The sequence below is a fragment of the Cupressus sempervirens genome, chromosome 8, assembly GCF_028749045.1.
Source record: "Cupressus sempervirens isolate cs-2001-9-10 chromosome 8, ASM2874904v1, whole genome shotgun sequence".
NCBI classification, from domain to species: Eukaryota; Viridiplantae; Streptophyta; class Pinopsida; order Cupressales; family Cupressaceae; genus Cupressus; species Cupressus sempervirens.
Window position 1 is genome coordinate 439,123,154 of NC_143125.1, and position 16,021 is coordinate 439,139,174.

The 16,021-nt window shown below is 36.0% G+C and overlaps 1 protein-coding gene across 1 annotated transcript in view; it reads left to right on the forward strand.

The window, feature by feature from the left end:
* The window catches only part of LOC149543102 (uncharacterized), a 195,210-nt gene that overhangs the window by 122,044 nt on the left and 57,145 nt on the right, over window positions 1–16,021 (forward strand). Inside the window, exon 11 of the mRNA XM_089798010.1 lies at window positions 8,866–8,959. Within this exon, the coding sequence (XP_089654136.1) occupies window positions 8,866–8,959 (94 nt within the window). The remainder of the gene's footprint in view (window positions 1–8,865; window positions 8,960–16,021) is intronic.

Genomic DNA, 16,021 nt, shown 5'->3' on the forward strand with positions numbered 1-16,021 from the left:
AGGAGACACTTGTCCAAGATTCATAATACACACCACTAAATCAGTACAAAGACTATTACAAAACACCTCCAAGAAACTCTCCAATGGATTATTGTACTAAAAGCAAAACATGCAAACACATTAAAAACTTAAATATATTAGAACCATACAAAAGCATATATTCTCTAAATGTTTTGTGTAGAAGTAGTTCTTGGGCTGACTAGAGCTTTATCAAGCTGCCTTGTAACAATTGTTAAGGTGTAGCTCAGAAGCTGAATTCCTGTGTTTTTATATTCCTACCTCTGTAAACTATTGAATTATGAATCTTCAAAATTATTGTACAACTATCAGGGTTGAGCTACATCCACAATATTCGATCTAGTTGTCACATGCAGAGTAGAAAAGCATGCGATGAAATTGCAGATCTGACTTTTGCATTTTCGCACGGCGATTTTCATACCAAAAAATTGCAAAAAGACGCATGGTTTTTGGTGGATTTCAGTCAACAGACAGTCAGTTCATGAACACCTTAAACTAGAAAAGGTTGAACATGAAACAAGGTTTTCTCATTCCTTTTTTCATCTGCAACAGTGAAGCTTAGAGTTTGCTGAAAGATCCCTAATAGATGCCCTTGCTGATCTGCTGTAGTTTTTAAATTAATAAACTATATTTTCTTGTGATTTCTTTGATGGTCTTTGAGAATAGAGAGAAGTTGCAGAAGGTTTTGTTTTTGTTTTGTGTTTTTTGATAGTTTTCACAATAGTAATGAATAATGAACAATAAATATGAGAGGAGACTGAAAATAAATAAGAACATAGAGCCAAATCAAAATTGCTATAAATCGTATCAGACAGATTTCTAATTTATAAAGCCAAATAATAAATCTAATGCAGTTCCAAGGAGCTTACATCCAACAATGATGCCAAACTGTTGCAAATGGCAGACGTAAGACTACAAGGAATCACGTCCCAGCTGAAAGAATCAATTTGTAACACTGAAACCATAAATATGCAACCTGAATCCACAATAAAGAATGGTGTACTCTATTCTTGATAGCAACGCACACTGTCTGAAGAATCCAATGCCAATAACTGCTGAGGGCTACGTCCCAGCCAATCCAGAACCTGGGGTTTGCGTCCCAGATGAAGAATTGCTCTCTCAGAGCCAATTCACAAAACCAAGTTTTTCAATATGCAAAAGATAATAAAAAATTAGGTCTCCATCTCCTTATATCCCCTTCCAATTGTAAATTGAACCCTAAAGGGAAATTACACTTTGCCCTTTAAATAAAATATAATAGAATAACATTTTCCCAATTAAAGTCATCCATGCTATAGGAAAAACATTACTTTATTAAAATTCCATAGCTGAAGGCACCAAAAAGTCTACAGATAGTAAAAATCTTGTATAATAATTCGAGATCTTTCCAACGAGCTATAACACATAGGTGTACCTGATCAACTGAAGCCAAAATCCCCTTATTACTCCAAAATGGTTATATTATTAACCTTATTTTAATTTATTTAATCACCAACTTAGGAAATATTTAAATATATTAAAATATTTCCCAAATGGTCCCAAAAGGCCCAAAATGACCAATCAAACATGAATCTGACCTTGGCACCTGTCTGTGACTGATGCCGAACAAGATGGATCAACTGGCAGTCCATCCCTAAAATCTAGGGATGCTCCTAAAAAGTAGGAGACAACACCAATCAACCAAAATTGAGTCTCAATGACTCCCCTACTGTGTGCACCTTTGAGAGAACTGTCACTGAGCTGGGAGTTCCTCCTAAAAAATAGGAGATGCACTCTAAGTCTCCAAAAATGTTCGCTAAGGTCTCCAAATGCCTCCTAGACCACTCCTAGTCAATCCCTACAAATTAGGAATCCCTCCTAAATTATAGAAAACTGTTGTCTACTGCTCCAAACTACTTGGGAAGCTCATGCATGACTCTCAAAGCCCCTGGGTTGGTTCCCTCTATGCTTTGCTGGCCTATGAGAACCAAATAATAGACCAACCTTGCTAAAAATGTTGTCACTAAGGAAGGGTAGAAATTGGGGACATGACAGTCCTCCCTTCCCAAAGATTGCTTGTCCTCAAGCAATGTCAATCCAACTCCACAAACATTAGACAAGTCCATACCATAACCAAGAATGTTCCCAGGGTCCCAAGCCATCCTGGAAGGTTTGTAGTTCCATCTTCTAGAAACACTGTCTTGCATTGCACCCAAACAAGTAGCCTCATGAAAACCCCCTGAAGGAAGAGCAATCAAATACTGTACCAACTCTGTCAACTCCTCAATGAATTGCTCTCCAAAAGAACCAAACTGGAACACTAAAGGCGAAAACTCTAGTAAGCCTACATTGGCTTCCACATCCTCAACTATTGAACTGCAAATCCAAGTGATTCCAAGATTCCAAATCCGCCTCAAAAGGGAACCACCATGCTGACGCTTCGTCACTCTGATATAAATATTAGTAAACCACAAGTTGTAAAGCAATTCATTAGGACCCTGAAGCACCAATGTATCAATGAGACCAGGGCTCGGATCTCAAACCAAAATACCAAATGTACTGAATGAGATGAAGAAGTATCTCAACTGCACTCCATGAAACATACATACAATGAAGCAGACCAGCAAGGTGTGAAAGTGAACTCCCATAAACCAGTATTCCAACCCACATGACCACCTAACAATGCTGCTATAATTCTGACCAGAAACTCGAATGATATCAGAGACGTCATCATACCAATGCCAAACAACAAATGTCCCAAAGAAACACTCCTCAATGCCCTCATACTGAATCATGGATGTAGTCAATGCCAAGTCAAATAGTAAATGATTCCAGCTTGGACAGCCGCTAGTCCATAAGGAATCAAAGACTATGGAATCACCAATCAACAAGGATACCACTGCTATATCAATGGATGTAGATGACAAACTCGAAGATGAAGTATGTATGCCATCATGAGAAAAACCAAAGCATGTGTCATTTGTACCCAACATTGTAGGATTATCAATTCTTGAATCCCATATCGATCTGAGAAATGTTGCTCCACCCAACCACTACGCTACTTTGATGTAAACATCTGTATACCAAAAGTGAAGCAACTCAACATGAATCCACTGAAGAAATGCCCAACACATGTTGATACCAAGATCCCAAATCTTTGCACTGACACATCCCTCCGGCATGTTGCTGTTGTGAAACTGTACCTCATCTAACCAACTAAGAACTTCACTCCAAATGAAGCCACAATTACTACCAACAACCAATGCTGTTAAGAATTCACAAATGAGCCAATCATTGGCAAGGAAAGTTTGTTGAATACTTTTCCAAGTCCTCCAAACAGCTGTTGCAACTTTACCTATATTTCCACAAATTAGTGTGCCTTCATTAAATGTTGTTAAGTAAATATTTTGTTTAACCATGTAACCAACGAAGTCCCTTATATTCTGATCTTGAAAGCCCAATGTAATATTTAAAAAGTCTGAATCTTCAATCAAAAGGTACATCGCTGCCCTATCATATGGAAGAGGTGATAAACCCATTGATGAATGAGAGATGTTTCTAATTCTCAACAAAGACAGGCTCTTTGTGGCTGGTCCACTAGGTATGCAACTTAATATATCATCAACTCTTAGTAGGGAAGGATCAACTTCACACTTGAACACCCCAACTTGAATGTAACCAACCCAAGATTCAAAGTTTGACTCATGAGATGAAAGAGAATTGCTGTTCAAAGTCTGAAAATCAGAAGTATGTTCATACTTTTCCACAATGTTTTTGCTGTCTTCTCTTGCCTCTTCTTCCAAGGTACGTGACTCCTCTAAAGGTGCTGGTTCACGGGGTGTGTTCAAATGAATATAACATGTCCCATTAACTGCCTTAGCTGCCCAAAATCTGATCCATACCTCTATCTCCATAACTGATGTGTTTTCCATTACTAACAAACTCTAAGGTGTACTATGCCAAACAAACCAAACATTATCAAAATGCAATATCTTCTTAGTAAGCAGCCTCTTAGTCTCCCTAATCATCTCTTTAAGACAAGATGCTTCATATGATCTTAACAATTGTCCTTCCATTGTAGATGATGCATGACTAACCAAATCAGAATCAATAATGTTCCATTCTACACAAATGAAAATAACACTTGTGGCTGGTCCATCAAGTGTGAAACTAATATCATCATTGTTTGGAGCCTTTAAGGGGCTCTTTAAAAGAGGAACATCATAAACTTCATGATGCAAACTAGACCAAACTGAGTTTTCTAAATCATAACTCTTTTCCTCTTCACACATCTCAACATGCTCTTCTTGTGGACTTACCTCAAGAAGCTCTTCCCTTGTATGCTCAACATCCTCACTTTCTTCCCTTGGAAGAAATAAGGATCTAATGTATGATTCTCTTTGTCTTCTTGCATTATCAAGCTGATTGCATCTTTCTTTGACCTCTTGTAAGTGTTGTCTTGCTTGGGCAGCAAGCATCTTGGCCTTCTTAGCTCTATGTGACCATCCATTGCACGTCTCTTGAGCCTTTTTCACATCTTCCAAGGTGGGGTAAACACAATCAAAACCTTTGTGGTTTGAATCCACAATATAAATCTCATGTGCAACACACTTAACCTGAGTACTATCATAGGAAGACTCAACAAACTCATTACTTTCATGTGAAATGGATGATACCACATGACTAGAGCTATTGTTGCAAAAATTAGAATAGGTATCAGACCTTGGAGACATGCTTTCAGCATCCCTAATGGACTGATCCATGATTGTAATCTCTTCCATTTTGTGATCAACTTGATGAATCAATGGTGTGCTATGTGTCTCCTCCTGATCTAGAGTTATTTCTTCTTTAGGAATCCCACATGATGACTGATTTTTGTTTTCCATAGGCTGCAACTCAAATGATAACACATCTTCATGTCTTTCTTCTGCATACCCTGCAAGTGACTGATCCATTATGGTGTTTTTATCATGAACATGGATAGGTTGACACAAATCTTCTTTCTCACATGAAAACATATCATCAACTATGGCATGGTATTCCTTTTTTGCAAGCTTAACCTTATGACAAATTTTTGGATGCATGTCAATGTAATCTTTGAAATGAAAGTTCTCCCTAACATATTGAGGAAGAGTATTATACTCCTCAAGTATGCTAATTACTTTCGTTTTCCTATCTAGTGGCAATGGATCCTTTCTAGAAGAAGATGATGATCCACTAACATGTCCAAATTTACTTGACATAGAATCATTGAACTACTGCAATTGAAGCTTGGATTTTTGTTGTGACTGTTCCCATTCTTTCCACAGGGTTATATCTCTTAACAATTTTGCCATAATGAACTACCACGCTGACCAACGGAAACTAACATGCCAGAGCAAAAATCGACCTTGTACTGCTAATATGAATTATCAAAACTTTTGATCCAGTACCCAGATGCCAAAATGAATTATCAAAATTTTTTAGCCAGTACCCAGATGCTGAAATGAATTATCAAAACCTTTTATCCAATACCCAGATGCCAAAATGAATTATCAAAACTTTTAAGCCAGTACCTAGATGCTGAAATGAATTATCAAAACTTTTTATCCAATACTCAGATGCCAAAATCTGTTGTGACAATTTTTCACAAACCCTACAGGCTGGCAGGATGTAGGCTCTGATACCACTGAAAGATCCCTAATAGATGCCTTTGCTGATCTGCTGTAGTTTTTAAATTAATAAACTATATTTTCCTGTGATTTCTTTGATGGTCTTTGAAAATAGAGAGAAGTTGCAGAAGGTTTTGTTTTTGTTTTGTGTTTTTTTATAGTTTTCACAATAGTAATGAATAATGAACAATAAACATGAGAGGAGACTAAAAATAAATAAGAACATAGAGCCAAATCAGAATTGCTATAAATCGTACCAGGCAGATTTTTGATTTATAAAGCCAAATAATAAATCCAATGCAGTTCTAAGGAGGTTACATCCAACAATGATGCCAAACTGTTGCAAATGGAAGCCGTAAGACTGCAAGGAATCACGTCCCAGCTGAAAGAATCAATCTGTAACATTGAAACCATAAATATGCAACCTGAATCCACAATAAAGAATGGTGTACTCTATTCCTGATAGCAACGCACATTTTCTGAAGAATCCAATGCCAATAACTGCTAAGGGCTACGTCCCAGCCAATCCAGAACCTGGGGTTTGCGTCCCAGATGAAGAATTGCTCTCTCAGAGCCAATTCACAAAACCAAGTTTTTCAATATGCAAAAGATAATAAGAAATTATGTCTCCATCTCCTTATATCCCCTTCCAATTGTAAATTGAACCCTAAAGGGAAATTACACTTTGCCCTTTAAATAAATTATAATAAAATAACATTTTCCCAATTAAAGTCATCCATGCTATAGGAAAAAATTACTTTATTAAAATTCCATAGCTGAAGGCACCAAAAAGTCTACAGATAGTGAAAATCATGTATAATAATTCGAGATCTTTCCAACGAGCTATAACACATAGGTGTACCTGATCAACTGAAGCCAAAATCTCCTTATTACTCCAAAATGGTTATATTATTAACCTTATTTTAATTTATTTAATCACCAACTTAGGAAATATTTAAATATATTAAAATATTTTCCAAATGGTCCCAAAAGGCCCAAAATGACCAATCAAACATGAATCTGACCTTGGCACCTGTCTGTGACTGATGCCGAACAAGATGGGTCATTTGGCAGTCCATCCCTAAAATCTAGGGATGCTCCTAAAAAGTAGGAGACAGCCCCAATCAACCAAAATTGAGTCTCAGTGACTCCCCTACTGTGTGCACCTCTGAGAGAACTGTCACTGAACTGAGAGTTCCTCCTAAAAAATAGGAGATGCACTCTAAGTCTCCAAAATGTTCGCCGAGGTCTCCAAATGCCTCCTAGACCACTCCTAGTCAACCCCTACAAATTAGGAATCCCTCCTAAATTGTAGGAAACTGTTGTCTACTGCTCCAAACTACTTGGGAAGCTCATGCATGACTCTCAAAGCCCCTGGGTTGGTTCCCTCTATGCTTTGCTGGCCTATGAGAACCAAATAATAGACCAACCTTGCTAAAAATGTTGTCACTAAGGAAGGGTAGAAATTGGGGACATGACATTTGCCCACAATGGTGCATCAAAAACTTGAAAAATTCATCAAAAGACTAAAGAACAGGCTTTAACTTTAAATGCTTACCTTAGACACTAAAAGGTTCTTTGTGGAAGCTATGAACCTCTGCCCTTTAAAATGCCAAGATGGAGAAAAAATATGTTTACAGTAAAGCAAGAGGTAAAATGATATGTTTCATTTTGGAAGGCCTCTTGAAGGGCCATTTTAGGGTTAAATGAGCAAAAATTTAAAAAGAAAACACTTTTTATCTAGGTTTTACTTTACTTTTTGCTTTTCTACCTGTGGATTTTAATCGATGTGCCTGGGTGTGCTTAGGGTGCATGCCCAGTCCTGTAGGGAAATGAATGCACCTGTGTGTGCACAGGGGTGCACGCAGCCCTGCAGGTGTGCACAGATGCGTGGGACTGCACATCCTGGCGCATCTGGTGCGGGCCCACAGGATGTGCATCATGCAGCTTAGCAAAAGGGTAAAGATTTGTTGCGCAAGTGTCAGTGCCATAGTTCCAAGTGCTTGGGAGGATGGCATGACTTACCTTAGATGCCCACTCTGAACAATGCCAAGATGTTTCCAAGAATACTCACCTGGCAACAAGGAACAACACCAAATTGGTCTTTGACAACTTTTGAGGCTAGTCACAGATTCCTTGCATAGAATGAAAGGACCAGCAAGCTAGGGTAAGATTCCAAAAACCTCAACTGTATATCCGGAAAATGCTAATTTGAAAATGCAATTAACTCACACTAAACTATCTGGAAATAAATGCTAAAATGAATCTTATTTTGTTAGTGTAATATCCAGGGATGCCATTGGGTGAGTACTGTTGTGTTGCAATTGTTTGCAAGAGCAATTGATCCTCAGTGAATAGCTCCAAAATTCTGTGTTCGTTTTTTTCTGTTAATATTTATTCTATTTTTCTGTTAGTCATTTAGGAATTTAGTGCCTGGGTGTCCTAGGGTTGCATCTAGCAAGCCCTACTGAAATTAAGTGTGTAGAAACACAAAGAGGGGCATGGAAGCTCATAGCCTCGTACTACCTTCAGCTTCTTATGACTATGTAGTGTTATCCAATTCGGTCAACATATAATTTTTATGCCCTATGATATTTGTTTACGACTTGATTTTTTTTTCCTTTAATAGTATTTTTGAATATTTTAAATATGTACTTCTCAGAATTATAACTGGAATTACTTATCTATCAATTGTTTTTCCAATATATAGGACTGGTGAATTTGCTTTTGAATTTGAACTGGGGTTTAGCTGTTTATTATGTTAAATTTTTTTCCCTTGATCCATCAAATATATCACAGTTTAAAAGTTTCCATGGTATGTGTAAATCAAATTTCAGTTTTTGATTAGGCAAATTTTATATGACAAGAAATTGTCCAATCCACTGGTTATGAGGAACTGGTATCAACAAGATAGCTGTTCTAATTTGGACCACTATTAAATGATTCTTGGCAATCACTTTTCCATGGAAAGCATGTTAAAAGTATGATGTTAAAAGTATGACTTCCTATTTGTTTTTCTGTTGTATGGAGTAATTGACACAAAATCCTAGAAACTAAGTTTTGGAGAAAATAGATAACACCAATTTCTTAGGCTGTTTTTGAACTCTGCTTTGGTTGGAAAAATGATTGTTGCTATGTTTTATTTTGTATTTGAAGAGACTACTTCTACACAATACATTTCTAATAAAATTGTTTCCGTCATCTTTTTAAAAATCAGGAGGGACTTTATTACTGAATGCACTCCTATCTGTCCTTGTGATATGCAATGTGGCAACCGTATTGTGCAAAGGGGTTTGAAATATAGATTGCAGGTATTTTCATTAAGCATATAACTTTACATCTTGAGGTTCTTGTTTAGTTTGAAAACCTAATTAATGCATTAGTCTTGAATTCATTTTTTACTAGTATTATCTCTTTCAGTAGATTGGGACAAATAAACTTGTGGTCTTGTGAATCAGTGGATCATTCTTGTGCTTTGTGATTACTAAAGAGTATCAATTTTGGATGGTCATATTTTGTTTAGAATAATATTAAATTTCTTTCTTGATGTCATAGGAAAACTATGGGGCATGAGCTTGATACTCATCTATTTCTAAGTTTATATGCTATGTTGTATATTGATTACTTGTGCTCAATCTAATGTAAATGGCTGCACAACATTCAGTGTAAGACTGAGTTAAGAGTTTAGATGATTTCTGACGTCCTGTTTGATGGTTTTGGTACAAGCTTTTATGTAACTTGTTGTGACCGACAATGCTTATGTATTTGTGCATTAAATTATCATTAGCAGGCAATTCACAAGGTAACAATAAATATGCTTCAATGTTAATTACTGTAGTCCTTAGATTTTTTTGTTCAAAAGTAGTGTTCAGGTGGGCCATCTTTCAACTTACTTAGTAGTTATTGTGAGTAAGTTATACTCACCATGGAATATGTTGTTTAGGGAATAATCAACAAACCAGAGCAGGATTTTTTTAATCTTTTAAATGGGAAAAAAATGGGGAAAAAATTGGATGTACAAACCAAGTGAAAAATCCAAGACATTTCCATAGCATAGATGATAAATGACTTATATAATGATTCAAACCACTTGTACAACCTCCTCCTGGTTTTTTTAAACATGGAGGACTCAGTTTTATTAGTGATATTGTTTGTATAAATTTCAATCGAGCTATGATATGAAGTAGCACCAAAATATGATGTGGGCTTTCTTATTTTTGAAAATCAGAATGATGCTTTCTTATAAAATATTATCAATAAAGAAAATCTTCATATTCATATAAGTAGAACTCATTTGTGATAGTGCTATCCGGATTCATCTGTTTAGTTTTTGAGTCAAACTCATTGATCCGAGTTTCATGTGTAGTGGTTTACAAGATTCCATTTCACATGAGAATGAATAGAACACTTAGTACGCATTGCATCTAGGTGATGCTTGCAGCAGTGAAGCATCAGGACCTACTAGGAGGTCACCCTTCCTAATACTATTGCAGCACAAGTGCCTTTAACCACAAAGTTTCCTTTAAGGTTAAGCGCACTTGCTTGCAACCCCATTTGCAAAACCTTCAGCAAGTTTTGTGCCTTACAAACCGTTCATTAGAAAGTCCATTAATCTCTTCAATTCATTAGTAGAAGATATTTCTAGGATTCATTGGTGCAGTTTTTGAGTTAGACTCATTGACCCAAGTTTCATGATTAGTGGTTCACAATAACCCCTCTCTCATGAGAATGATTGGAACATTTAGCAGTTAGCACTCATTGCATCAAGGTGATGCTTACCGAGGTGAAGCACTAGAATTTCTTAGAAGGTCACACATCCCAGCATTACTCCAACTCAAGCACTCTTAACCATAAAGTTTCTTTCAAGGTTAAGTCTGGTTTGCTTGCAACCCCATTTGTAAAAATTTCAGCAAGTATTGTGTCTTATGAACGATTCTTTATAAATCCCCTTAAGTTTATCAAATGATAAATAAGACATATTTTCCATGACAATTCAAATTGTGATATTGCTTCTAGGATTTGTCTTTGTAGTTTTCTAGTTAAATTCATTGACCTGAGTTTCATGAGTAGTGGTTCACAAGAACCATCTCTGATGAAAATGAATGGAATACTTAGCACTCATTGCATCTAGGTGATGCTCATAGAGGTGAATCAGTGAGACTTCTTAGAGGTCACTCATCGTAGTATTATAGCTAAAACATGCTTAACTGAGTTTCTTCCAACTTTAAAGCTACTTTGCTTGCAATCCCATTTGTAAAATCTTCAACAAGTGTTGTACCTTATGAATCATTCATTAGAAAGCCCCATAATCTCGTCAATTGATAAGTAGGAGAATTTATTTTTCTAGAATTCTCTTAAAGTTCCTTTTATTATATATACTCAATAAATAGTTATATACAAATTTGGCATGATATACACATAAGTGAAGTGATATATACACATGGATAAACCAAAACATCTTTATATATGTTGAAGTTAGAGACTGAATTGCATGAATTATTTAAAATTATTTAATTTAATTTTGAGTAAAGTTATAAATATCTAGCAATTTAAGGAATTGTAAGAATTTATAATTGACAAACCTAAAATCATTATAATGATTATTGTAGAGTTCTATGTTTTCTCCAAAATAATTTAGGAATTATTTTTTAACATGCTCTTTTAGAACATATTGCAACAAATAACCAAGGGAAATTTAATACAATCTTCTTTTGTTTCATATTGCAACAAATAACCAAGGCAAATTTAATACAATCTTCATATTAAAATTTATACAAACAAAATCAATATTGAAAAGGAAATAGTATCAATCAAGCTATACAATATATTCAATGTAGAAAGAGAGGAAAATTTTATTTGTAATTGCTTATCTCACATGCAACTTCCCCACTCTACGACACTTCGAGACTTTGCAAAATTTTAGACCCGACGTTCCCAACAATGTCTTTAGCATTGTGCGTTGATTTCATAGAGAATCGTGTAATGTTCCCTTTTTTATTAGAGTCATCTTGTAGAGGATTAGCTCATTTCCTGACCCTCCTAGGCTAATAGAGTTGTTTAGAGGGTCTTAGTTGTGCTAGATGCTATTCTTCCACTCTAGTTGTCAAGGGATGTTCTGGATTGCTCTTTGTTTGAGTTAGATTGACACACTTACTATTTATAGTAAGTGTCTATTTTTGGAAAACAATGGATTCTATCTTTAGAAGGGCACTTGAACAACTTGGCGTTGGTGTTGAGATTCAATATCATTGTCTAGAGTAGTTATTTAGAGCCTTATTATTTATGGTAAGTCATTGTTGAGCAGCTGCTATATCTGGCAGGGGTTCCTAGACTCATGGAATGCACAATAATTGATTCATTTGTTAGATTCAATTTGAAGGACTTACTATTTATAGTAAGTCAATGATGAACATGTTGCTATTTATGGCAGTGCATCTAGACTTGATATTAACAAACTCCATTAGTTGATTAAGAGGATTAAGTTTATTTGCTCAAGTTTGAGGTATTCTTTTTTAATAGAGGGTTCGTTATTGATAATTAATTATTATTTGAAGTTATATTATAAAATTATCTAATGAGTGTGGCCAAGTGAAATGCAAACAATTCTAGATTGAATTTATTATTAAAATCAAATATTATTAGTCTAATATATAAATTTTTATAATACAATACAAGGTTTTAAATGAATATATAAATATTATATTACTATTAATAAATAAAATATAATTTATGGATATAAAAATGATAACAATCATATTTTATTTATATAATAAGATAATATTAAAATAATGATAAACCACCCATACTAAAATAATAATCCAAGAAGACACCTTTTGACAACATGCCTTATCGTTCCTATTACAAGATATAACAAGGCATAGATTAGGAATAGAAAAGGGAGAAAAAGTGTTGGAAACGATAAACATGGACCCATGATCGATTCATGCAAGTACAGAGGAAATGGTAACCTCTCTATTGCAAAAGAAGTGAGTATGGTTCAAACAAAGAAGGAAGACACATTGGCATATGTAAATGTCATTACAACTTAGCGATGATATTATTTTTCAAATTCAACATTTGAAATTCAATTTGGAGAGTTTTCCATATAGAGGATGTCAAACGAAGCTCACTAGAAACGATTTGAAAGAGATGGTCAACCACACACAAAATCTCTCGATGGATGCAAGCGTCTCTAGACTTCTATATTGGTCATTTTCTATTTTGCATGATCGTTGACATTATGGAGACAAGTATGCTTCAGCGAAAATGTTTTTGAGCATGAATGGGGGTATCAAATAATAGGTAGAAGCAAAACAAAGAGTCCTGGAACATAAAAGGAATATAGAAGCTCATAACATATATACATGTTGGCATGTGATGGAATAGATACCTTTATATACTCAAACAACTTGTCAATTGATGGTTGAGAGCAGTTACGTTGGACTTGATTATAGCCAAGAGATGTCATTCCTATTGTTTGAACACAAGGACTCAAATTCCTATTACTAATCCATGTTGACACTTGCACTAGATATAGGGTGAGAGATCAATTCATTCATGTAGAGAGTGAATCATGGAAAAACTTTTTATCTCTTATGTGTGTGTGTGTGTGTGAACATAAAATACCATACTTAGCAACACCTATAAATAAGCCATCAATGCCGAGACTATAATAGGAATTTATTTGAAAGGAGACACTGTAATATCCCAGTAGGATATTATCTCCAATTTTTCCTCACAAACAATATACATCTTAAATCGATTTTGGATCACTGGATGGCATGTGGTCCTATGGCTAAGGGCCTAAGGCCACATAAAGTTATTTTGTCTTATGAGTTAGTTACACATTGTAAACTTGGTGCTTGTCTTAAGTATGTATTTAATTTAGTCTATTAGACCGACTTGTGGCGTGAGTGTGTATTTAATGTGATTGTTTATTTAACGTAACTTGCTAGGCTGACCTGTGGCTTGGTTCAATATAAGTTGTGGTTCTTGTCTTGTCTTGAGACATCAGTTGGAGCATGAAGGAAGCATGGAGTAGCTAATAGAAGCAAAGTTTAGAAGGGCTAGTAGCCAAGTGTGGGCTTGGGAAGCAAGAAGGTTGCTTGGTGGCATGCGAGCACAAGTTTAGATTCTTCTTGGGGTTTCTACCAGATTGTGGGTCTGGGCTAGCTAGGGGTTTGGATCTTGCGAGGTCTTGTAGAACCGTTATTGTAATTGCTGATGTATTTGGCCGTGACCTAGAAGGCCTTACACCCAGGCATGTTAAATGTTAATCTATTGATTCTATTATAAGAATGTGTTGTGATTGATCTGAATCTTTGTGTTATTGTTATTCTTCCGCTGTGTGGTTATTTGCTGGGGGCTAGGTCATCTCCTTTGGAGACTCACATGCCTTGTACTGCATCAATTATCCCCTCCAAGAGAATATAATATGAGGTGTATTTAGTCTCAACTAGTTTCAGGAATTGCTTCCTTGCACAACCCTTGAAAAGTGCAAGTGATGTATGGTAATTGTAGATAAACATCTGCACCTCTCTCCCATCATTAACCATCCGTCTAATCCAGTCAATTTTCCCCATGTCTTTGAGTGCATTGTTCATGGCATGCACACAACATGGAGTCCACCAAATATGCCTATAGGCTGCCTCAACAAGCCTCCTTTCGGCTTTGCAGACATGTGATACATCAGTCACAACTTGGACCTTTTTTTGTGGCCCAACCTCCTCATGGACATCACTAAGCACATGAAATTCAAATTCAGCATCTTTATGATGCCTTGAACAATCAACAACCCTCAAAAAGTATGGAGCCTCGGTGCATGTGACCATAATGTCGATAAGTGGACTAGGACTAATGTCTGTCCACCCATCCATGATAATGTTGCAACTTGACTGCACCCAACATGCCTTCATCTGCTCCATCAAGATCCCAACCTTGTCATAGGCCCTATCCAACACCGTGGTCCTCAATTTGTTGTCACCTGGTGACAAATATGATTGCCCTCCCTCTTTCATTGCCATGGCTATCATCCTCCCAAAATAGGGAGATCGAGCCACATGTGTTGGGATGCCATTGGCAAAGAAGAAAATGACCAATGACATCAATTAACCGCTCCCTTGTTTGCATGTTAAATAACTGAGCAATGGGTTACTACCACTAGGACTTGCACTTGCTTTCCATTTCCCCATGTTGCTATCCGCTGTTGAATTGAGTGTAGGTGAAGAAAAGGATGGTGTAGGTGACATAGTCCCTGCTCTCTCATGCAAGATATATGTAGATGTATCTTGCTGCCCCTGTAACTGTTGTATATTTTGTACCTGTTGTCTGGCAGCCAATGATTTAGGCAAAGGGACTTCAATATCATCGGGAATGCCCCATAGTTTGTTTACTTTAATTCAGTATTTCACATTCTCAGAATTTGCGAAGAATAGGCATGATTTCACACCATAACCAGTGCAAAAAGGAATGTGTGCATTAACTCTCATAATGCTGCCAAACCATCCTGTGCCACATATATTACACTTCCATTTCCGCCTGCCACCACTTGTAGCTATAGGGCATGTAATTCTCATAGCAAATTGTGTCAGAGAGGATTTGGATCATAAGGACCCCTAGCAAACTCTGCCAAAATCTGTGAAGGGCAATTAATTGAAGGCACCCTTGGTGCAACGTAAGGAGGCTCTACATCAAGCCCATGATATTTTCCCTCAGCGTTAGGCTCATATTCAGATGCACTTCCCTCATCAATTTCCATGTCTTCTACACTTTGATTGGATGCCATTTAGAAAACGACATTTCACAAAATAAAAATGATTATGAATCATGCTACATTTCAGCCTAAGTAATTAATAATTATTTTTAAAAACATTAAAACAAACTAGTTTCAGCCTACTTAAAACTTCAGAAATTATAAAAATAGTAAGCTAAATATGTTTCAGCCTATTTTAATAACAAAAATTAAAAATAAAAATCATAGAACAATATTAATAATAATAAAAAAACAATAACATTGAAGTTTAGAACTGTCTAGTATCAACAAGATTCAAGAATCAAACATTCGAAAATTAATTTTTAAAGGCAAAGCTTAAAGTAAATACTAAATATAAATTGATTTCTAGAACAAAAAAACAATAAAATTAAAAAAACCTACCTTGAACTTGATGAATCACTTGCAAAATCATATCTTCTTGCTACTTTTGATCTTGCAATCCCTTGCAATATCACTCACTAAGCTCTCACAAACTCCTCCAACATCTTTCTCTCTTTGCTCCTTGCTGCTCTAAAACAATGAAATGGAAATGTGAAATAAAAATGAGTTGTAGTGGGCTTGTTAAACCTTGAGAGAAACCTCATGGGACCCACACTCAAAT